This window comes from Bison bison, unplaced genomic scaffold (genome assembly GCF_000754665.1).
Source record: "Bison bison bison isolate TAMUID 2011002044 unplaced genomic scaffold, Bison_UMD1.0 scf7180017864215, whole genome shotgun sequence".
NCBI classification, from domain to species: domain Eukaryota; kingdom Metazoa; phylum Chordata; class Mammalia; order Artiodactyla; family Bovidae; genus Bison; species Bison bison.
In genome coordinates, this window is record NW_011494787.1 from 12,317,640 (window position 1) to 12,343,095 (window position 25,456).

Consider the following 25,456-nt stretch of genomic DNA (forward strand, 5'->3'; position numbering starts at 1 on the left):
CCAAATGTTTCTGTTGAGGTATTTTTAGATAAAGTGAAGATTTAAACCAGCAGACTCTGAGTAAAGCTGGCTGCTCTCCATAACGTGGATGGGCTTCACTAATTGGTTAAAGGCCATAACCAAAAAAAGATGGCCCTCCTCCAAAAAGAAGAAATTCTGCCTGCAGACTACCTTCAGATTCAAACTGCAACTTCTCTGGGTCTCCAGTGTGCTAGCCTACCCTGCAATTTTGAATTTGTCAGCCTCCACAATTACATGAGCCAATTCCTTAAAATAAAGCCTGTTTATATATATTTCACTTCCTATTAATTCTGTTTCTCTAGAGAACTCTAATACAATAAGTAAGCAGACACTATTGTAAAGAAGTTACATTATTCCTCAAGGCCATTTATGAGTCTATCACTCACTTCTTCTTTTTCATTTTTTTTCTGGCCATGCCACATGGCTTGTGTGATCTTAGTTCCCTAATCAGGGATCAAACACAGGCCCTTGGCAGTGAAAGCATGGAGTCCTAACCACTGGACCACCAGGAAATTCCCCATCACTGACTTCCTAATTGGAAGGACAATTAAACACATAAGCCAACAATCATCTTAAATTAGCAGAATATTGAGCAATCACACATTTCTTATAATGATTTTCAGGTTATAAAAAGCACCATTCTTTAAGGATACCTTTTGAATATAATCCTAAGTGAAACTGTGCCAAATGAGAAGGGGGTGGTGGGGCGAGACTGGACATTTTCACCTAATTTCTTTACTGAGAAACTTTCTGAGATGGGCAAAGAAGTTGAGATAAATGATAACCCAGCATGCAAAATAGAGTATCAAATACCAAATAAATGCTACTGTACTTGCATTGGTTCAACACAAATAAAATGTCCAAATATTTATAAACAAATGAGAGTAAATGAGAAATAATAACCATTACAACTCTCTTAAATCTCACTTTCTAGGTAATGTAATTCTCTGTCGACATTAGAAAACTGTACAAAAGCTTAGGCCTGAAACCACCTCCCTGATCGAGCTCATATTCTCATTATTTTAAGAATGCATCACTTACCTCATGGACTTCTCTATCTACCTCTCCAGTTCTCTTCTGAGACTCCAGGAGAGTAATCTGAGAGGATAGTTTTTCTGAAAGTCACAAAATAAATAGCCTTAGAAGGTAAATGTAGAAGTGTTTGGAAAAAATAAAACAAAACAGAGGTATGATTGTGTGTGAGGCTATTTGAGATGCATGAAATAGCCAAGAGGAAAGAACAGACTAGTTTGGGGGAGATAAAACCCTTATTTTATTAAAATAAAGAAGTGGCAAAAGAAGATGAAAAGATGAGATATAAGATAGAAGGGTAGTGGGTGTTAATGATTAACCTGAGTGAAGTATAATATATAGTGGAAGGCTTTAAAGGGGGGAAAAAAAAAGCCAGAGCACATGATGAAAAGCAGCTATTTCTACAGCATAATTTGGGAATTCTAGGGAAATAAATGTAACTTATCTATAACTTTTCTGTGTTCATATTATACATCATGCATTAATATAGCACTTAAAATGTCTTCTACATTCTTTCACATATGTTCATAAGGACATCAAATTTTAGCATAGAAAGGAGCTATCCAATCTCTTCAATGACCATATGAGGAAACAAAGAAATGACATGTCCTACAGCTAGTTTATACAGCTAGGATCAGAATTCAGTCTTCTGAGTTTGCCCCCATGTCTTATTACAATGTGGATATCCAAAAAGGGTAGTAGTACCTTGGAGGACAAAAATATTGAGTGTTAGTAAGCCCCCAAGAAGTTTATACTCTTTCTGAGAAGCTAAGACAAGTATACAAAACAAACAAAAAAGCTTATTACAAACAAAAAAGCTTATTTTTTACATTACATCCAAGTGTTTTAATATGACCCACATGATTTGACCCCACTTATTCTACAAACTCTATACTGCTCCCCTTTTGCTCACTCTACTTCCAAGAACACTGGGCTTGCTTCTATCTGAAAACATATCAAGTTTATTCATACCTCAGGGTGTTTACACTGCTCTTCCCTGCTTGGAATGAGATGTGTTCAGTCTCTTTTGTGTGGCTGTCCCCTTTTCATCATTCAGGTAACCAGTGATCAGAGAGGCCTACCCTGACCACTCGGACACTACTTTCTCCTTCCCCCAGACACATGTGCAGTAGCCTGTTCTATTTTCATCCTAGTATTTATCACTCTCTGAAATTTTCTTATGTATATACATGTTTATGGCCTGTCTTGTCTTCTAATATGTTCGGAGCAGTATCCTCAGCAACTAGAGTAGTCCCCAGTACATAGGAAAGGCACCACAGATATTCGCTGAATGAATAAATGAACATTCATGAAACAAATGAATTTAAGACTGTATATAATATGTTCAGACATTTCACAAGTATTTGAGGAAGGAGCACAGTGGTAGAAATGGAAGCACAAAAGGTGAGTTTACTATTAATAGAACATGACTCATAAAACAAGGGTAACCAGACATGAAAACTAATACAGAAAACCTTAGGGCCAGCGACCCCTGCAGTAAAGAGCAAAGAGAACAGAACTCATGTAACCTCTAAACCATAATGAGCCACATGAAAGTGACAGAGACTGCTTGCAAAACTGCAAAATAAACATCATGGATAAGGCCTCAGAGAAGTGGGTTAAGTGGGTTGAATAATGAGTTGAATTTGTGGTATTCTTTATCAGCAATGGTAGGACTAGTCTAATAAAGGTATATGATCCCTATATACCTTAGTTTATAGCTAAGTGGAACTGTACAATGGTTAAGTTGGAAATTTTGGTATAGACTTTAGGAAATTGTATGAACTTTACTTGGTATTCATTCTCACTCTTAAAGCACAGTAGTCAGTTACTCCAGGATAAATTAGATAAGTGAAGCATTATTAACTACAAGTTACTAAAGCTATAAGGTCCTTGTGAAGCAGGTGACAAAAGGAAGGAAGTATATCTTCATTCTTACTAACTGTTCACACATAGTTCAATAGAATAAAGCGCTAAATTTAGTTCAATCCAACAAAACTTTATTCAGCAGTCACTCATTTGCTAGGTACTATTCTAGTTTCTGGTAAAGGGTAAAGCAAAAGATGAAAAAAAAAAAATGACCCCTGCCCTTGAAAATGAATTTTAGAAGCACAAAAATCATTAATCCAACTTTGGGAGATTAGGACCAACTTCTCAAAAAGTTAATGCCCTCATTGAGGCCTGAAAGATGAGTTCAAGAAATAGCCAGGCTAGAGAAAAAGGATAAGGTTCTAAGCAGTCTATAGCATGAGCAAAAAACAAAATGGTTTCTACCTCTAAATCTTTACTTATACTGATCTCTGTTACCTCATCCCACAAATTTGTTACTGGAAAAGTTCTTTCTCTATTTTACCTATTTAAAAAGTCATTGTCTTATTAAGGTCCTATTCGAGCCATACATCTGAGACGATTCCTTGGCCACTCCAAAATGAATATAATACAGATCTCCTGCAGCATTTAAAGCCCATACTGCAAAATGTTATACTTATGTAAACACTGGTATTGTGTTCAAATTGTTTAATGTGTATTAATCCTAACTTCAATAACTATCAGCTGTGCTAAGATCTTTAATATCATTGAATCTACATGTTATACATATACAGTGATAAAAGTTGTTGGTTAAGAGGTCAGAGAATTATGGTTTTCATTTATACGTACCATTCTCAGCTTTCAGCTCCTCCAGCTCTACAGAATTAAGGAGCAAGGCTCCCTTTTCATTCTCTAGTTCTACCACTCTCTTCTGCAAAAAGGCAATACTCTCTTCAGTGACTGCCTAAATTGTAGAAAGACAACAAATTAATGATTCTCCAGTGCAAAACTCTCATACTAATGTCCAGACAGCCTCTGGCATTTTTGTGTTCTAAAAGTTCTCCAGCCTTGAAAATACTTTAAAAATAGCATCTACTTATCTGCCTAGGTAATCTTTAAAGCAATGCTTTTCATCTGAAGATAGAAAGATGAAATCTTTCACACAAATTTCTAGTTCACTGGCTTCTGAATTTAAGACCAAAGCCTGGATTTTCCAAGTCTATTACACACGAAAGAAAATTTTCAGAATTCAAAAAATTAAAAGCACATTATGAGTTCTGGAAAAACTTCAAGTAATCTAGTATGTGTAATAAATGGAGTCTTCAAAGGAAGAGAGAGGTCAGAAAAAATATTGGATTAATTAATGGCAGAAAAATTTCCAGATTGAAGCAAACTATAAACACAGATTTAAAAGGCAAATTCCAAGCACAAGAAACGTGAAGAAAACTATGTGAAGGCACATTATAACCAAAGTGTTCAAAACCAGTGATAAAATCCTAAAAGCAATCTGGAAATAAAAAAAAGAGACAAAAATGACAGTAGATTTCTTACCAAGAAACAAAATGCAAGAAAAAAGAGTGCAGTAATAGCCTTAAAGTATCAAAAGAAAAAAACCTATCAATATAAAATTCTACAGTTAGCTTTTAGATTAAAAACAACAGAGTGATAAAGATTTCTTCAAATACACAAGAGCTATAAGAAGCCCTTACCAGCAGACTTGTGTGCTCAAGAGGGCACACACACACAGTAAAGGAAGTCCTTTGGGCAGAAGGAAAATGACACAAGATGGAAATAAGAAACTACACCAGAGTTTGGCAAAGTTTAGAGCCTTCTACCTGTTTCTGCAAATAAAGTTATGGCCTAAAGGCCTACAATATTTATCATTTGACTCCTTACAGAGATTGCCAATTCTGGATCTACCCTAAAGAAAAGCACCAGAAATGGTAACTGTAATGGTAATTTAAATTTATTTTCTTATCATTTGAATCTCCTGAAAGATAACTGACTAAACAAAAATAAAAATTTTTGTTTATAACACGTTATATTTTTTTGTTTTTGTTTTTTTGTTTATAACATATGCATAAGTAAAATAATAACTAAGTCCCAAAAATGAAGAAATACAAGTATACAATTGTAAGGTTTTTATTCTATACATGAAGCAGCACAATATTATATGCAGGTTAACTGTGATTAAAATGCAACTATAATCCCTAATGGGCTTCCCAGGTTATAAAGAACCTGCCTGCCAATGCAGGTAGACATAAGAGATGTGGGTTCAATCCTTGGGTTGGGAAGATCCCCTGGAGGAGGTCATAGCAATCCACTCTAGTACTCTTGCCTAGAGAATCCCATAGACAGAGGAGCCTGGAGGGCTACAGACTGTAGAGTCGCAAAGAGTTGGACATGACTGAAGCGACTAAGCAATAGCAGCATAATCCCTAATGCAGTCACTATTATAACAAAATAAAGAATTATAGCTAATAAGCTGAAAAGTGAGAAAAACAGAATCGTAAAAAATATTCAATCAATTTTTTTAAAGGAAGGAAAAGTAAAAAAGTAAAAGGCAAAAAGTTGGAAAAATGGAAAACAAATAGCAAGGTGAGAGACTTAAAATGGTATCAATGGCAACATTAAAGAAAATGGTCTGAACACTCCAAGTAAAGGGCAGAGGTTGACAGATTGGATAAGAAGTAGATTCAAACTCTACGCTTCATATAAGCTTTAAATATAAAGACAAAAATAAGTTAAAGAGTGAAAAAAGATACACCATGCTAATATTCCTCAAAAAAGTAGAATAACTATATTAATATCAGACAAAAGTACATTTCACAGCAAAGAATGTTACCAAGGATAAAGAAGATCATTTCATAATATCGATGGGTCACTTGATAATCAAGAAGACATAAACATCCTAAATGTTTACGCCCCCAATAACACAGCTTGAAAATATATGATGCAAACATTGATAGAACCGTAAATAAATCCACAACTATGAGATTTCAATACTCCTTTCAATAATTGGGAAAACAAACAGGCAGAAAAGCAGCAAAAATATAGTACTAACTTCACATGATCGACATTTATAAAACATTCAAGCCAACAACAGCAGACTATTTTCAAGTACATATGCAACATTAACCAAAATAAACAATATTCTGGGCCATAAAACAAGTCTCGATCAATTCTAAGAGTCAAGTCATATAAAGTATGTGCTCTGACCACAATAGAATTAAAATAAAAATCAATAACAGAAAGACCTCTAGATGTATCACCCCCAAATATTTAGAAACTAAGTAACCCAGGGGGCAAAGAAGAAATTAAAAGGGAAATTAGTATCTTTGACTGAGTGAAGATGAAAATACAACCAAACTTGTGGGATGCTACTACAGTAGATTTTAGGGGGGAATTTTTAATGCAAAATGCCTATATTAGAAATAAGAAAGGTCTCAAAGTAATGGCCTTGGCTTTCACCTTAAGAAGCTAAGAAATGCGGAAATCAAGTCTAAAGTAAACAGAAGAAAGGAAATAATGAAGATCAAAGGAGAAATCAATAAAACAGAAAATAGAGAACAAGACAGAATCAATGAAGTTAAAGCTGGTTTTGAGATTACTAAAAATTAATAAACCTCTGGACAGTCTTACCTGTGTAAGAAAGAAAACACAAATTACTAATATCAGAAATGGAAGAGGTAATGTCACTACAGATTCTATATATGCTAAAAGAATAATTAGAGACTACTATGAATAACTTTTTGCCTATAAATTTGACACTTAATATGGACAAATCTCCTCAAAGATATTAAAATACCAAAGCTCACTCCAGAACAAATAGATAACCTAAACAGCCAAACAGTTATGAAACAAACAGAATCTATACAGACAAATGCTTCCACAAAGAAAACTTCAAGACTAGACAGCTTCATTGATGAATTTTCACAAAACATTTAAGGAAAAAATAACACCAAGTCTATACAAAATCATTCCAAAGAAGTGAAAAGGAAAGAATACTTCCCAATTTATTCTAAAAGGCCAGGTTTACACATAGAGCAAACCCAGGAAAAGATATTACAGAAAATTACAGACAGACAAATATTCATCATAAACACAGATGTAAAACTTTAAAGCAAAATTTTAGCAACTGAATCCAAGAAAGTATAAGGATAATACATAACTACCAGGTGAGATTTATACCCAGAACTCTCAAACACTGCTGATAGGGATAGAAAATGGTAATAACCACTTTGGAAAACTGTCTGGCAATGTCTGTCTTAAAATCTCTCATATGATACAGACACTTCACTTCTAGGTATTTACTGAGAGTAAAGAAAGCACAGGTCCAAACAAAGATTTATAAAAGAATATCCATAGAAGCTTTATTTGTAACAGTCCAAAACTTTCAATAATCCAAATCTGCCCATCAACAAGTAAACAGATAACCAAACTGTGATATATACAATATTCTCAACAATACAAAGGAATGAACTCTTGGTGCATACAATAGGATAAATACCAGAATAAGTATGCTCAGTGAGGAGTCAAGAAAAAAAAAGCACATAAAATGTATTAAAAATTCTAAAAAATACAAACTAAAATGACAGAAAGAAGATCAGTGGTTACTTGATTGGTGGGAGATGTAAGAGAAAAATTAAAAGGGATCATGAGAAACTTTGGGGGTGATGAATATGTTCATTTTCTTAATAGTGTGATGGCTTCATGCATACATCAACACTTATTAAGTTTTACACTTTAAAAGTATGCAGATTATCATATGTCAATTATACCTATAATACAGCTGTTTAAAAGGAAAGTAAGTCAATATATAAGTAAAAATAAAATTCAAAAAACTTTATCAAATAGAAGAAGACAGGAATAGAAAGCAGAAGGAAAAAAAAGCCCAAGATGGCATAAATGAAAGACAAATCATTCATATCAGTAATTATACTGAATCAACTCAACACTCCAATGACAAAGCAAAGCTTATGGGAAGAAGCAAAAAAGCAAAACTTAACAATATATTATATGCTGAGGATGAGAGGGTTGGAAGGTAACCTGATAACTGAGATGAGATGCTAGACTTCTGGTGTTAAAGATGGAAGAACAACCAGAAACCATGGGATGTAAGAAATACAGCCCTAGTCACTGGAAAAAGTAAGTACATTAATTCTTCCCTAAAGCCTCCTTTGCAGCCCAACCGACATTGTGATTTCTGGCCAGTGAAACTGATTTTGGATTTCCGATCTCTCGAACTTAAGGAATCTCATAACCTTCTGTATACAAGAAGAAATAACCATTTCTTCTGAAGAAATACAATCATTTCAATCAAGAAATAGAAATCAAAATACCAGCCAAGCCACAAGAGAAGGGCATGTGACTCTGTCAGCCAACTCAAGTCATCCTACTCCTGGCTCCAGAATTGAGTTGAAAAAGCCTCCAGGTAGTTTTCCCCATAGAAGGCTCCAGACTTTGCAGAGAAAATAGCCATCTCCATCATTCATTCCCTCTCCAAATCTCTGAAACACAGAATTGAAAAGAACTCCAGAATTTTATGCCTCCTTCTTTGTTCTTTCTCTGGAATCCTTGGCCATTCCAGATCTTCCAAGGACTTCCATTACTATGTTGAATTACTATGTTGAAGAGTAGTGGTAAGAGTAGGCACCTTTGTCTTGTTTCTGATCTAAGAGGAAAATCTTTCAGCCTTTCACCATTGAACCTGATTGTTAGCTCTGGACTTGTCATATATGGCCTTTATTACATTGAGACACATTTGTCTATGTTTAATTTGTTAAGAACTTATTCAGAACAGATATTAAATTTTGTCAAATGTTAAAAAAATTAGTCTAGTTTTAACAACTAGACAAAAATCAGTCAAAACAAAGATAACCTAAATAATACTATGATTTAAATGATGTTTATACAATATTATATTGTATAGCTTCCCTGGTAGCTCTGATGGTAAAGAATCTGCCTGCAATGCAGGAGACTCAGCATCAATCTTTGGGTTGAGAAGATCCCCAGAAGGGAATGGCAACCCACTCCAGTGTTCTTGCCTTGAAAATCCCATGAACAGAGGAGCCTGGCAGGCTGCAGTCTATGGGATCGCAGAGTCAGACATGACTGAAGTGACTTGGAACACATACAAACACACACAAGCTATATTCACCAAGACAGACCATAAGCAGTGTCAGAAAACAAGTCTCTATAAATTTCAGAGAACTGAAATAATATAGAACATGTTATCTGATCATAATGAAATTAAATTAGAAAGCAATAATAATAATATCTATAAATAAAACCAAATATCTGGATAATTAAACAACACACTTCTAAATAATCCATGATCAAAGATGAAATCACAAGGAGAATTCGAAAATGCTTCAAAAACTGAATGATACAAACACAACATATCAAACCATGTGCTTAAAAGGGAACTGTATCCTTTAAATGTTTAAATGAGAAAAGATCTGAAGTGTTTGATATAAAGTTATACCTTAAGAAGGTAGAAAAAGAAAAGTAAAACCAAATAAACAGAAAGAAATACCAAGGATCAAAAAACAATAAAAGTGAAAACAGACCAGTAACAAAGAAACATAACAAGGTTAAAAGTTGGTTCCTTGGAAAAAAAAAAAAAAGTTGGTTCTTTGACAATATTGTTTTAAAAAGTCAATTTCTAGTTTAGTCTGATCAAGAAAATGAAGCACAAATCAAACAGTAGAAATTTGCAGTTAGAAGATGAACAAGTTTCGAAGATCTAATGCCCAGCATTCTGATTATAATTAACAATAATGTGTTACACATTTCAAAGTTGCTAAGAGACTAGATCTTAAATGTTTTCACCACAGAAAAGAACTGATAATTATGTATCATGGTGGAGGTATTCACTAATGCTATGGTGGTAACTCTGTTGAAAGATATACATGTATCAAATCAACAAGTTGGATACCTTAAATTTCTACAATGTTATATGTTAATTATATCTTAATCTAAAAAAACAGTAATAGGGATTGGGGTAGAGGTGGGTATCACTACAGAGGGTATACAAGCATTAAAAAGATAAAAAGAGAATACTGCAACCAACATTATAACAAAAATTTGACATTTTCAATGAAATAGATAAAAACAAAACAAAAATCCAACTGGTACAAGATGAAAAAGAAAATCTTATTAGTCTCATATCTGCAGAAGAAATTCATTGTCAATTCCAGACCCAGATGGTTTCCATGGTGAATTCTTTCAAACTCTTGAGAAATAATACCCATTTTACAAAAACTCCCAGAAAATAGAAGGGAACATTTGCCAACCTGTGTTTTTGATGCCATATTAACTCTAATACCAAAATCTGACAAAGCACTACAAACAGAGGAAAACCTTCATGACTAAAACCCTTTATAAGTACATATAGAAAAATGCTCCACAAAATAGTATTAAATCAAATTCAGTAATAAATAAAAAGTGTAATATTTTATGACCAAGTCAGGTTTATCCTAACAATACTAGGTTGGTTTAATATTCAAAAATTAAAGTACTATACTACATTAACAGAATAAAGAAGAAAACCCATGTGGTCATTTCAATAAATGCAGATAAGGCATTTGGGAAAATCTAATACCAATTTTTACCAAACTAGGAATTGAGGGGAACAACCTCAATCTGATAAAGAACATTCACTGAAGACTTAAGGCTAGCACCACAGCTGATGGTAAGATATGGGATACTTTCCCCTAAGATCAGGAAAAATGCCAGAAGGCCCAATATTACCACTTTTATTAAACAATGTTGTGAATGTCCTAGCCATTGAATGAAAAAGAAATAAAGGCATAAAGATTAGAAAGGGGTAAACTTGTCTTAATTTGCAGATGACATGACTGTTTATGCAGGAAATCCTAAGGAATCTACAAAGAGTCCAGAACTAATACAATAAATATCAAGTTCACATAAGCAAAATTCAATTGTATACTTACATACAAGCAACAAACAATTGGAAAATGAAAAGAGAATAAATTTCATCTACAACACCATTAAAAAATATGAACTATTTCAGAATAAATTCTAAAACATGCATAACTCCTCCAAACCAGTGCTGAGAGACATTAAAGATGCTCAATAGCATACATTATTAGAGAAATGCAAATCAAAACTACAATGAGGTATCATCTCACAGTGGTCAGAATGGCAATCATCAAAGTCTACAAACAATAAATGCTGGACAGGGTGCAGAGAGAAGGGAACCCACTTACACTGTTTGTGGGAATGCAAATTGATATAGCCACTATGGAGAACAGTATGGAGAGTCCTTAAAAAACTAGGAGTAAAACTACCAGATGACCCAGCAGTCCCATGACTGAGATTATATTCTGAGGAAACCATAACTGAAAAAGACACATACCCCTATGTTCATAGCAGTACTAGTTACAATAGCTAGGACATGAAAGCAACCTAGATGTCCATAGACAGATGAATGGATAAGGAAGTTGTGGTACATATACACAATGGAATATTATTAGTCTGCTATAAAAAGGAACACGTTTGAGTCAGTTCTAATGAGGTGGATGAACCTACAGCCTATTATAAAGACTCTAGTAAGTCAAAGAAAAAGACAAATACTGTATATTAACGCAAATATATAGAATCTAGAAGGACAGTACTGATAAGCCTACTTGCAGGGCAGCAAAGGAGACACACACATCTAGAACAGACTTTTGGACACAGTGGAGGAAGGAGAGGGCGGCATGATTTGAGAGAATGGCATTGAAACATACACATCACCATATGTAAAGCAGCCAGTGGGAGTTTGCTATATGATGCAGGGAACCCAAAGCCGGTGTTCTGTGAAAACCTAGAGGGGTGGGAAGGGCAGAGAGGTGGGAGAGGGCTACAAAAGGGAGGGAACAGATGTATACCTATGGCTGATTAATGTTGCTGAATGGCAAAAACAATCACAACATTGTAAATATTCAACAATTAAAAATAAAATTTAAATTAAAAAAAATAAAGATCTTAGTAAGTGAAGAGAGATACTATACTCCTGGATTGAAAAGTTCAGTAGTATTAAGATGTCAGTTCTCTCTAAACTGATTTATAGATTTGACACAATGCTAATTCAAAATCCCATCCAGTTTTTTTTCAAATAGAATTTGAGAAAGTTGACTGTACAATTTCTGTGGAAATGTAAAGCACCTGGAATAATCAAAGCAATCTTAAAAAGAAGAACAAAGTCAGAAGATTTATACTACTTGATTCAAAATTACAGTAATGAAAACAATGTGATAGAGGCATAAGAAATGACAGATCAATAGAACAGAAAGCTCATAAATTTGCTTTCAACAAAGTTACCAAAGCAATCTAATGGGGAAAGTAAAGTATTTCTAAGAAATGGTGCTGAAACAACTGGATATCCATATAGGAAAAAAAATCAACCTCGATTCTTTGTCTTACACCACATACAAAATTTGAGGTTCAGAGACTTAACTCTGAAAGCTAGAACTATATGGCTTGTGGAAGAAAATATAAGAGAGTATGTTCAGACATAAATAAGTATGTTCATAACTTACAGTTAAGCAAAGATTTCACAGACAGGACATAGAAAATTATAACCAGAAGAAAAAAAACTGATAAATAATAGACTTTATCAAAACTGCAAATGACTGCTAATTAAAGGGCATCATGAAGAAAACAAGTAAAAAGCAAGCCACAGCATGGGAGAAAATATTCACCAAACATGCTTGATAATAAATTGGCATTTAGGATGCATAAAGAATTACTACAACTTGACAAATAGGTTAAAAAAAAAATCTCAATTTTCAAAATGAGGAAATAACTTGAAAAGATACTTCACCAAAACAAGAAATATAAATGTCCAAGAATCTCAGAAGAACATGTTCAACATCATTTGTCATCAGAGAAAAGCAAATTGAAATTCCAACGACCTACCAATACATACCCATTAGAATGACTAAAATTTTTAAATTGACAATACAAAATCTTAGAGAAGATGTAGAGCCATTGGAACTCTCATATATATTAGGCAAGAAGGTTCTCAGTGGTAAAGAATTCACCTGCCAATGCAGGAGACATGGGTTCGATTCCTGGGTTGGGAAGATTCCCTCGAAGAAGAAACAGCAAACCACACCAGCATTTTTGCTGGGAAAAACCCCATGGACAGAAGAGCCTAGCTGAGCAGGCTACAGTCCATGGGATCGCAGAGTTGGACACAACTGAGCACACACATAAATATTATAAACACTTTGGCAAAAGATCCAGCATTTCCCTATAAAGCTAAATGCATTCCTACTCTATGGCCCAGAGATTCCTCAACTACCACTTGACGAAGATGAATGAAAACATATGTCCACACAAATACTTGTACAAGAATGTCTACAGCAGCTTAATTCATAACAGCCAAAGCCAAGTATCTATCAAAAGGAAATTATAGCACAATCATGCAAAAAGAAAATGCTACGTTCATAAAATGAAATACTTCTCAGCAAAGAATCAATTATGATATATGCAATAACATAAATGAATCTCAAAATATGCTGAGTGAAAGAAGCTTTATACAAAAGAATACAAATATATGATTATATTAATAGGCTATAAAAATGGAAAATTAATCTAAGGTGAAAAAACAGAACACTGGTTCATCTCTGGAGGCGAGTAATGGGGTTGATTGCAAAAGGGTACTGTTTAAGGTGATATGTCTTGATAGGGATTTGAGTAATGCATTTGAAAGAACTCAATGAATGGCACATTTAATACTTGTACATTTTGTGTTTTATAAATCATGCTTCAAAGAAAAAGAACTATACATAAATATTAAAATCTACTCAAAGTGCTGAAATATTTAGAGAAAAATATACTAATGTCTACAACTTACTGTGAAACATAAAAAATTCAGATGAATTGGCAGATGAATAAATGCAAATATAGTAAATATTGATAAAATCTATGTGGTAGGTATGCAAGTGTTCACTATAAAATTCTTTGAATGTTTTAGAGTTGCTGAAAAATGTCTTAACAAAACATAAGAGCAAAAAGTTGAGAATGGGAGAATAGAAGAGACTGGAAAGCCTAGATGGCAAAAACCAGGAAACAAACATTTTTGTCAGTGTAAAGTACTGCCCAGGGACTGCGGTACTCTGCTGACCATTGTATCTGTCAGTTTGGAAGGGTATAATCTTATAATGGAGATGAATTAAGCTAGTTATCCCAGCTTGACACTAGCTAACTAAGTCATCAAACTAACTTTCCTTGCTCTGATATTCAAGCTTAATAAGCAGCTTCTGGCAATTAAAACATAGCTTCCCAGAGATTTTTAAAGAAGGCAGTTTAAATAGGCAATTAAACTTTTTACCATTGGCTGATTAATGTGAGCATTATGATTTTAACCAAAGACTTAAGTTTGGTTGGACTAAATTGTATACTGAAAAACTGATCAAATCTCAGCCTACCAAAAGCAAAATTGTACTCCTGACTGGGAAAACTGATTATAAGATTAAAATTAATGACTTATCTCTAATACAACATATTAAGACTTTAAAATTAGAAAATCTTCTGAGGTCATGGTGTTCACTATCTATTTTTTCCTCATTATTCATTTTGGGACACTTTTCAGGATTCCTTTCAAATGGAATTACCTCCCAAAAAAAAAGGATTTTATCAGGCAGAAAAGACAGAAGGCTTATACTGCTTTCTGGAATAAATTCTATTAGAACACCCAAGTACACATACAGCAAAGACAAACAGATCTTATTCATAAAAAGTACACATGTAATTACCTGTGTGCCCTCATGAGAAACATCTGGCGAACAAGTCTGAGATGCTATTTCATGTTTTAGCAACGTTGGCTTATTTAGAAATTGGTTAATTTCTTCAGATTTTTGCTGGAGTTGATCTACAGAAAAGAAAATCAGTAGGTTGAAATGATCTTTGGCTTACATCCAAAACTTAATGAGTTATTGTCTTCCAAGGGTAGACCATATGCTGTTTATTCTGGTTCAATTATCTTAATTAAAATATAATGCCAGCATATTTCACCTGACAACATTTTTATAAACTGTTTAATTACTCTCAAGGACCAAAGGACAGCTCAGTAAGCCTCCTTCATAGGCAAAATAAAACAGGTTTAGGTATATTTTTAAAAAGTCATTTTTCCTTTCTCCCTTGAAAATGCCCTACATGTTTTTTATTTTTTTTAGTCTCCACATAAGCATTAAAAATCCTACTGAGATTCTATCGCACAGTTTTGAACATCAGCATGGTTCAGTTAAGAGAACAGCATGCTCAGGTAACACACTGTCCCCACATAATGCCCTGCAAGGCTTTTTGGTTAATGTTCAGCTTTCTTCAACACAGATCTTCAATTTAATGTTTTCTAAAATCTTTCCTGTATGCCAATCTATTAGAATTAAAGTAAATCAGAATCATGTATTATTAATACTTTAATAATAACATATTTAAAAAATAAGTTTTCCTTAAATCTCCTTAAAGGATAAAAATTTTCTTTAAAAAGAAATTTTCACCTATAAGAAAAGCATTCAGATCCATCTTTAGAAGTAAGGCTGACTCCATATAATTTAGTCTCCCTACCTTTGCAACTAGATTTGGCTTGAGTTTTTCACAAACTAATTCAAATCCTACTCATTTCAGTTAATGAACCCTTTAGACCACAGTTATGCATCACATAGCATATTTTAAAATTTGACACATTACTATCAATAGTTTTTAGTACTATAATGATAATTATAATATTAGGTCAGGTTATAACTTCAGTTAGAGATGGGAGAAATGCAACAAAGGGTTCAGAAGAGACACCTTTCTTAATCCTTCTATAGATTCCTTGGTTTAACAAGCAAATGATGTCATTAAGAGATATCTGAAATTTTAAAGTAGGAGCTACTGAGGTGCTACACAAGTGGGCTTCAAAAGCACTCAGATACTGACCTTCCAGCTGCTGAATGACCTGGGCTGAATGAGCTGCCTGTTCATTTTTATCTTGCAGAAGTTTTGAATTTTGATCCTTGAGGGCATCACAGGCAGACTGCAGCTCTTGCTCAGATTTTCGAAGGCTCAAAATGTGAGAGGTCTTCTCTTCCATTTCTGCATTATGCTTCTGTTCCAAAGCACTGTGCCGGGACTGCAGTTCAGCCTGGGCTTGACCTGCTTGTTCAAGCTGTTCCAGAAGATGATGCATTTCTTCCTGCAGGTTATGGAAAGATAGTTTTCTCTCTGCCACTTCTAGTTCCATCTTTTCCATCAGAACCTTGGACTCTTGTCTTTCTGTTTCTATAGTGTTCCTTAAAGTGCTCAGCTCAGCTTCCATCTGTTGTAATTGCTGACAGAGAATCTAAGGAAAAAAAAAGCCTCATGAACCATAAATTCATTCTTGCATTTCAATAAGCATAGTGAAGAGCCCTTTCTAGGTGAAGCCTGGGCCTAGACACTCAGGACCAAACTTCCAATTGCATAAAAGTCCTCTGTTGCTTCTTGATACTTTTGACAATAGTGTGTATGTGTGTGTGTGTGTGTGTGTGTGTATGTATATATATACAGTGTCATTATTTTTTCACATGCATATCTCCCAATACAAAATTAGTTCAATAAGTGAATGGACTTTGCCTGTTTTATCATTGTTCTCCAGCACCTAGCATAATATATGGCATACTAAGTACCTGGTACTCAATAAATACTGAATAAATGAATGAATAAATGGATCCAGTCCATGCCCTCAAGGAACTCAGCGTTTAGTGGGAGCATCACACTTAAACAGATCAGTATAATACAAAATATTAGAGGCCAAAAGAGATACTTATTAGGTATTAAAAGAAACAGACAAGGGAAATTTACCATAAAGTCACACATATGTAAATATTTCTACAGTACCTATCTAATAAGTAGCACAACTGGGATTTGAACCAGATTGTGTGATGATAGCCAGGGAGGGGACTCAAGGTCAGGGGTTGTTAGGACTGGAGATACGAGAACATGTTTCTATGCAACAAAGACAGTCGTTCTCAAAGAGAGTTGAAAAGAAGAAAGGAGATGACTTTCTCCAGCAGCATGCAGGACCCAGATGAACACGCACAGAATATGGACTTTCAAAGGAAAACAATACATTCTAAAGGAACTAGGATCCTAGACCTAAAATCACAAAGGAAAAGAGCAACAATAAAAGATTTAAAATATAAGTTTCATGAGGGAAAGAACTGTATTTTGCTGAGTATTTTGCTCATCATAGTATCACCACCAATTACGCACAGGGAATTTGTTGATAGAATGAATAAATGGCATTAATTCTCTGAAGGCTTCTAATAGGATTTTATGCCTGCTCCCTGGCAAACTAAATTGGAAATGAATGCTCCCGAGGCAGGCAACAGAGATCACAAGGCAGTACCTGGTTTCTCTGTTCAGCAGCGGTCAGCTCCTGCTGCAGCAGGTCCACAACCTGAGTGCGGCCCAGCAAGGCTTCTTCATGCTCCTCAAGCTTCCTCTGTAGCACCCTTAATTTCTGAGAAGGAAACATTCAGATACAATGTGCTAACACATGAGCATCATTACCTGATTACTTTCAAAATGTCAGGTAGACTTGTGTCCTGAGATTTTTGGATGTTAGGGATGACAAGTTAAAGAATCAGACATTGCCATTCTCCCCAACCAGCAGCAACAAAGAATCTCCAAAATGTCTTCTCCAGAGCACCAACAACCAAACTGACACAAGCAAGTCCCCGAATTAGGGAGCCTTTTTAATAATTAGATATTTATTACACATATCCACTTTTAAATTATATAATCAAGATCCTGTACCTAAATAATGTAGGTACACATATATCCTACTCACCTATGAGAACATCTTCTACAGGCAAGAACCATTTCTCTTCTAGTTTCATGCATGGGACATGCACTTGATAAACATTTGTTGAATGAATAAGTCAATAATACATGTATATATTAATAATCAACTTTAAAAAGTGCTGTATTCTGAAACTTTATTTAGTGATGTACTCTGAAGGACTGTCTAGAACACGGAAGAAGTTTTCACTCAAAATCAATTAAGTGGATCGACCATGAAGAATACCACTGGAGTGCTTCTGAGTACTACACTGCCTTACACATTAAACAGAAACAAATACTTTTGAGTTAGTAGATGACAAACTTAAAAACAATGAAGCCAATTTTCAGAAATTACTCAATGATTTTTTTTAAAAAAAGAACAATTTAATAAAAGGCTTTATGGTTTCAAAATCACTCCTTTTTTTTCTTTAAATTTTCTAAAGTTTAAAACTGACTTCATTGATTTGAAGCTTTGGATCAGGTTTCTAATGTACAAAGGTAGCTACAATGAGCAAACAGAAGAAAAACCAATTTCTGACTACCACACACATTTGCCAGTTAAACTCAGCTTTTGAGTACTGACAATCTGATTAGAGGGGTAAGAGAGAAGGTAAAGGAAATAAATAATTAATATGCAACAGAAGAGAAGAATATCAAAAAGAAGGCAATTAATGAGCAAACCCACACCAAGTGAAGAGCAGTGGGCAAGGATGGAAAAGTGGCTGTGATAATTAAATGTTAACCAAAACAACATTCTACTAGGTTTTAGCAACACACCTGTTGCATCTCTGTTTCCACATCTGCCTGGGTTACTAACTGAAGAAGCTCATCTTCATGAAGACGAACCTGAGTCTCAAAGCGGGCATCTTTCTCTCGGACCACCTGCTGCATGGAACTCAACTGAAGACACACACCAGAGAAACTATACAAGTTACACTCCCAGAATTATCACACAAACAAAACTCACAGACTATTCTCCAAACACAGACACTGAGAACTGATAGGACAATAGATATTTCAGATTAAATTTTGAATGTCAAAGGATGAGATTTTTGGAAGAGAGCTAGGCCTGACGGTAACTTCAAAATGTGAGAGAAAGCCTGCCATTAAATTCAGAAGTCAGCTTAAATATAAATTTTGAATAAAAACTGTATTTGCATGGTTAAGACAGTGTTTAAATATACAAGAGGTACATTTTTAAAAGATCTAAGGAGGTTAGAATATTAAACATACAAAGTTAGATTCCTGTTAAGCCCTAGACAATTCACTGAATATCACACTTGTGGTCAAAAACTTTCAATGAAATTCTCATGCCCTATAAACCTCAAAATAATGTTATCTTCTACTCAAGATTCTCTACAACTGGAAATACAAATTTTTCTTTCAGGTCTTATTTTCAGAGAATTGCTTCTACCAAAGAACTTGGTATACTTCCATCCAATCCACACTGCCTCTCCAGACAGCTATTTTCAACTGTCATTACTTGCAGGATTTTAGATTAGCCTCATTTGTGACTGAATGAAATGGAAATAAACTGACTGGTTGTGAGTTGCTCGGTATCAGTGTTTTTGTTTCATTCTTAGGTTTTGTGTGTGTGTTTGTCTGTGTCTGTGTGTGTGCGCACACGCTTATTCACTTCCTTAAGATCTGTGGCTGAGCATGTCAACCAGCTCTTCACTTGCCCATTTTGCACTGGTCCTTCAATTACTGTTGACTGTTCGATTTGTGACACTTTGAACGAAACTTGGCTCTCCTTCTAAGGCAGGAAGAAAAAAAATCTTCATATGTTTTTTTTCCTCTACTGTATCTTTTATTTATTTATTTTTTAATTGAAGGATAATTGCTTTACAGAATTTTGTTGGTTTCCACCATTATCTGAATTTTGATGTCACTATAAATTTGAAATCCTGTGTTTCAAATATATAGGCACTGGAGTCCTTCATTAGCCAAACATATCTACACAGCCTTTCCTATAAATGTACCATGTTCTTTTTCCTGAGACTTTGCTCACACCATTCCCCACAATTGGAATACCCTTTCCCCACCCTGTTGAAACTATATTATCTATCCATCATTGTTTTACTTAAATCCTGAGTCTTCCATGTAAGATTCCTTGGTTGTCATATGCACAGTAACCTCTTTCACCTCACAAAATACTTTGTATTGCTGCTTGCTCTGAACATTCTGAATGGCTTATATTATGATGGATCAGTTAATACATTTGTGTGTGTGTGTGTGTGTGTGTGTGTGTATACCCATACACCTTGGCTTTCCATGTAGTAAGCCACTCGGTAAAAATATTCTGTATTTCCCCATCCTACATCATATAATGTATACAAAAAAGGACATGATAAAAGCTAATACACAAAACTTAAGATCTTAGAATATCCAATTTTAAATTTATACACAGTAGTAGGTCATCCATCAGAGAAGGCAATGGTACCCCACTCCAGTACTCTTGCCTGGAAAATCCCATGGATGGAGGAGCCTGGTAGGCTGTAGTCCATGGGGTCGATACGAGTCAGACGAGACTGAGCGACTTCACTTTCACTTTTCATTTTCATGCAATGGAGAAGGAAATGGCAACCCACTCCAGTGTTCTTGCCTGGAGAATCCCAGGTACGGGGGAGCCTGGTGGGCTGCCGTCTATGGGGTCGCACAGAGTCAGGCACGACTGAAGAGACTTAGCAGCAGCAGCAGGTCATCCATAGACAGTGCCACTAATACTACAAGTTATCAATAAACACCAAACACCCAGTGGATAATGCACTTATTGTGCAAGGGCACTTGAGGGGAAAAAAACGTTTCTTGAGTCATTCGAGCATTATCAAAGGAAAAATATAAGAGTGAGTGGTCAAATGGGAAATTCAGAAAAATAGAAAGAATTGAGAATGGCAGTTCAAACAGTAGCAGAAAATAACTACTGGTCCTGGTAGCAGAATAATTTCTGGTTATAGCAGAAACAACTATAAAGAAGAAAGTCACGTACCGGCGCCTTTTAACATTGAACCACATAACTTATACCACCTTCTCATTACATAATACTTTGATTATAATTTAAATTCTCATTAAGATTTTACTATGAAGAATGGACTTAGTCATTTGTATTTCTTTTGGTTTATCTAACAGTCTCTTTGGAACTCAGCATAAGCTCATTCCTTTCTAAAAGACTGAATCTTTGTATACTATTAAAACCAAGTTTCTGGGCCTACAGAACTAAACAGCCATAAATTAGGCTATGGTGTATTCATCAAGGTAATAACACTTCTAATTTCTTCTTCTACCACACCCTTCTACTTTCTACTGTAACATTCTAGCTACTATACTTGTACTACTAAAGTTTTAAAAATAGACTGAATTGATTTGTTATGTAATAATCTTGAGCTTTTTTTTTCCATTTAGTCATATATTTCATGAGCTACATTATTTTTTCTTTTTTTTATTTTTTATTGGAGGAAAATTGCTTTACAATGTTCTGTTTCTGCTGTACAACAATACAAGTATAAATATTCCCCCTCCCTCTCCCACCCTAATTTTAAACTTTCATGATTCTTTACTCTAATGAATCTGAGGTACCTCCCACCCTACCTGAGCAGCTTGCTCTGCCTGTGTCTGGCTGAGCTGGGTTTGCAAAGTGCTAATGAGTTCCTCCTTCTCTTGGAGCTGCTTCTTCATCATTAAAAATTCTTCCATCTCTGTTGAACTCTTAGTAGACTGAAGACATAGAAGGAAACAAATATTTAAGCAAAAGAACTGGCACTCTTAATTCTCTGACCTCCCTTTTCATTTGCCCTAAATACCTACCAATATCCTTCTAATTTCCATTTAACACTGAAGGGAATTGAATGAACTGTGGTTTTTTAAAAAATTACCAAAATTACTTGTCAGAGGGAAACCAAAACAAGGGTTTGGTTTTTCAATTTCTCTGACTCCTCACACAGAAACAGACAGTACAACTAGAAAACCCATGGACAATATTTACAGTAAAATTAGGAAGGCAGTACTACAAACGTTAAAATACATGTAGGTAGGGACAAACCACCAAAAGACTCTGGTATCAGAGTCTGTGCAATAGCAGAAGGCAGCATCAGAGCAACATCTGATTGCCTTGAGAACAGGAAAACCCCCAAACGGTCAATAAATTCTTACTGGGAAGCACAGTTGGCCAATCTTAGGACAACAGCTTGAGTTGGCAAAGCTTTTCCATTCTCTGATTCTGGCCGAGTAAAGGGGTCCACAGTAAAAAGGACAAAAAGGCCAGAACAATCTGGCCCACCTGAAGTTTGAAAACTAACTCATTAGGACGGCCACCCAAAATACAAACTGCACCAAGAAGAAACTTCCAGGTGTGAAATAGAAATTAAGCAGAATAGGGATAACAGAAATAGAAGACCAAGAAGGGCTACACATGTGCTATACAATTCATCATCGACTAGCCATATGTGGCTATCAAGGGCTTGAAATATGCCCAATGTAAGTGAGAAATTAAATTATTAATATTAGTTCATTTTAATTAATTTAAGAATAAATTATTTTCCACTAAATACAATTATGTTTTTGTATGATTATACTTTGTATGATTACACTTTACCTGCTGCATCATGCAACATACTGTTGAACCGCTGTGCAAGTAATAAGTGTACATGCTGCTCCTAGTGTTACAATCAACACATCAGCTATCCAGCCAGTGTCAATGGATTGATGCAATTTAAATGATTTTTTTCCTATACACCTATGTAATGTGCTTACCTGAATACTTAATGAAGAGAGTATGAATAATAGTTGACATCTATGTAAATAATTATGATTAAACCATAATATACTTAATTAATTAAAATATATTTATTTTTATTATTTTTCTAGTTCAAAAATAGAGACATACTTTTAAATTTAAAATAAAGATACACTACTGATGCATAGATCATACCTTTTATTTCTAAGTAGCATCCCATTGTGTATTTAAATATTCTCCTGCTGACAGATAAGTTATTTCTAGCTTTTGGTTTCACAAGTAAAGCTGCTATGCACATGCATATACAAGTCCTTTTGTGAACACGTGCTTTCATTTCTCACACATGTTGCTTTAAAGTTGATTTTTTTTCAAATTAACTATCCTAAATAATTAGCCAGTTTCTAAATATGGATGCAAATATTGAAGGAAAATGATGTTTGGCCCTCAGTTCAGTGACAGGGAAGTTTCTAAATAAGTATGGAACAATTTAAGTACATGAGTCTATTTTCTCAACTGGAAATTTTATGAAATCTAAACACATATGAAGTATTTCCAATGAAAATTTAGCATCCAAGTTGAGATATAAATATAAAATACATACTAAATGTAAGACTTGGTGCAGAAAAAAGAATGTAAATTAACATAAAAATAATTTTTATATTAATCTGAAAAGTATATTTTTAATATACTGGGCTAAATGAAATAATTGTTAAAATTGATTTTACCTGTTTCTTCTTTATCTTTTGCAATATAGCTGCTAAAAAATGTAAAATTATGCACGTGACTCACATTATATTACTATCGAGCAATGTTGGTATAGATCAGAGACAAGGGCAGGGGGAAGGCCAGGAAACCTCAGAAATCCACCTGTCTTATCTTTGAACACAACACAAAAATAACAAAAAAGAGAAGTCTGTTAAATAAAAAACATTTTCCTGAATCAGGCCTCCTTCAATAAGTTTAGGAAAATTAATTTCACACAAAAATAAGAAACATAAAAAGGATCAAGGTCAAATCCCATCCAAAGTTATCATTAAAAAAAAAAAGAAGAAGAAAACCAAGCAGGTGAGAAAAGCATACCATAGGCAAGCTCAAAGTCAAAATTGCAATATATTTCAAAGGTGTTTTTAAAAAATAAGAAAATTATATAAGACACAAAAGAACAGTTTTAAAATCAGAATTAGAAAAATTCAGAAATGAGGTGACAAAATTCAGGAAAAATTTGATTCTTTTGAATCAAAACGAGTCCTGAAAAGAACACAAACAAGAACACAAAACACAAAACAATTTATTTTGAACACAAAACAATTTACAAAAGTAAATAAACACGAAATAGAATGCCTTAAAGAAGAAAAAAAAAGAAGAAACTTTTGAAAATGAAGAGATAAAAAGGAACTGAAAGTGACAAATATGGAAGATAATCAAAGGTGAAACATATGGGTAATAGAAGTCCCTAAAGAAGAAAACAGACCAAATACTAGAAGCTATATGATTCAAGAAAACTCTTCTGAAATAAAATGTGTGAAACCATGTATTGAAAAAGATATCTGGCTATCTACAAATATCAACCATGCATGATAAACACCAATGCACAGTCTAGTAGAATTACTAGACTTAGTGGAGAAGGAAAGACAAGAGGAAAGAAAAGGGAAGGGACCAAGGAAGGAAGGAGTTGATAGAGATTTGTTAACTTAATGATTATGAGGTAACTTACACCCCTACCTGTGTAGCTTGGTTTGCCTGTGCCTGGGTAAGTTGGGCTTGCAAACTGGTAATTAGTTCCTCTTTCTCCTGGAGTTTATGTTTTATCTTTTCTACTTCTATCTCTTCCTCTGTAGAACTCTTGTCATGCTGAAAACGCAGGAAATAAAGTTATTTATTTAAAAGACTCTAATTTGCCCTATATAGCTCCTTGATTATAGTGTTATCCAATAAATGGGAGCAAAAAATAACACTTGACCTAACAACAAGGAAGCAATCTTAGAGTTTTCGAGTTTGAGTACAGCCAAGAAGTTCCTGTCAGACCCATTCTTTCGCACTATAAACTGGACAAGATAGACAAATAGCTATCTGAAAACGATGGAGAGCAACCAGAAGCAGGAGGATACCAGAAGGGAGTTGATACCTGGGAGAAATGACACCAAATTTCCTATTTTTATAGTTTTTAGTCTGAGGGCAAAATCAGTCAGTGCCATACAGGACTAAAACTTAACATAAAACTCATAATCCCACTGCCTTGAAGAACTAGAGGGCAGAATTCAGGAAAACACAGCTGCTAAGTGAAGGACAAAAAAATCATAAAAGAGACAGAAGGAGGGGAGGAATTAACATATTTCAACAGTCTTTTTTTTTCCCCCAAAAGCTCTTCTTTCGACTGAACCAGATGCCTCCCAACTGAATTCACCACCACTCCTTGCCCTCCAAAATGAACCTATTCTGCTTATTGGAACCACACAGAATAATTTTACACTTTCTTTCACATAACAGTCTGTCAAGTATCTGAGGATTGCCATCATTTCTTCAACTACACTTTCCAGAGACTATCAAGCTCTGTCATGGGTAAACAATAGTTAAAGAGCTGCTGTGACTAGCTGCTGAAAAAATGATTAGAAATCATTTAATCTAACCCTTTTATTTAACAGAGGAAGGAAATGAAGCTACATGATGCTGATTTGTTTAAGGTCTCAGAGCTTTAAAAAAGAGGGGGCAGGTATAAAATGGATAACTTAAAAATATAACAACATAGCAGAGGGAAAAGTTAGAAGAAACAAAGTCACATGGGGAGAGACAGGTTGGTGCTACCACGGCCAGGGGGAAGAAAGAATAATGAGAGGAAAAAACCAGTAAGTAAGAAAAGAAGAATCCAGATGAAGGCATTATTTGAGAAGAATAAGAGAAGCTTCTAAAATCAGCTTTGAGAAGCTAAATAAGGCTATCTATCAATGCAGGAAAAGTCATATCTTCTGAGCATTAGACCCAGGAAGGAAAGACTAACCAGGGTACTAGCAACCCCAGGGTTATGCCTAAAGAATTGATTTA

At 34.6% G+C, this 25,456-nt stretch overlaps 1 protein-coding gene across 5 annotated transcripts in view; it reads right to left on the minus strand.

Moving 5' to 3' along the window:
- Positions 1–25,456, minus strand: part of GOLGB1 (golgin B1) — a 76,610-nt gene that overhangs the window by 36,449 nt on the left and 14,705 nt on the right. For 3 of the 5 annotated variants that reach the window (XM_010845406.1, XM_010845403.1, XM_010845404.1), the window contains exons 5-12: positions 24,140–24,268; positions 21,274–21,399; positions 18,463–18,585; positions 17,249–17,362; positions 15,799–16,201; positions 14,634–14,749; positions 3,712–3,826; positions 1,063–1,136 (exon numbers count right to left, since the gene is read on the minus strand). In XM_010845406.1, the coding sequence (XP_010843708.1) occupies positions 1,063–1,136; positions 3,712–3,826; positions 14,634–14,749; positions 15,799–16,201; positions 17,249–17,362; positions 18,463–18,585; positions 21,274–21,399; positions 24,140–24,268 (1,200 nt within the window). The remainder of the gene's footprint in view (positions 1–1,062; positions 1,137–3,711; positions 3,827–14,633; positions 14,750–15,798; positions 16,202–17,248; positions 17,363–18,462; positions 18,586–21,273; positions 21,400–24,139; positions 24,269–25,456) is intronic. The other 2 variants (XM_010845405.1, XM_010845407.1) reach the window with 2 other exon arrangements.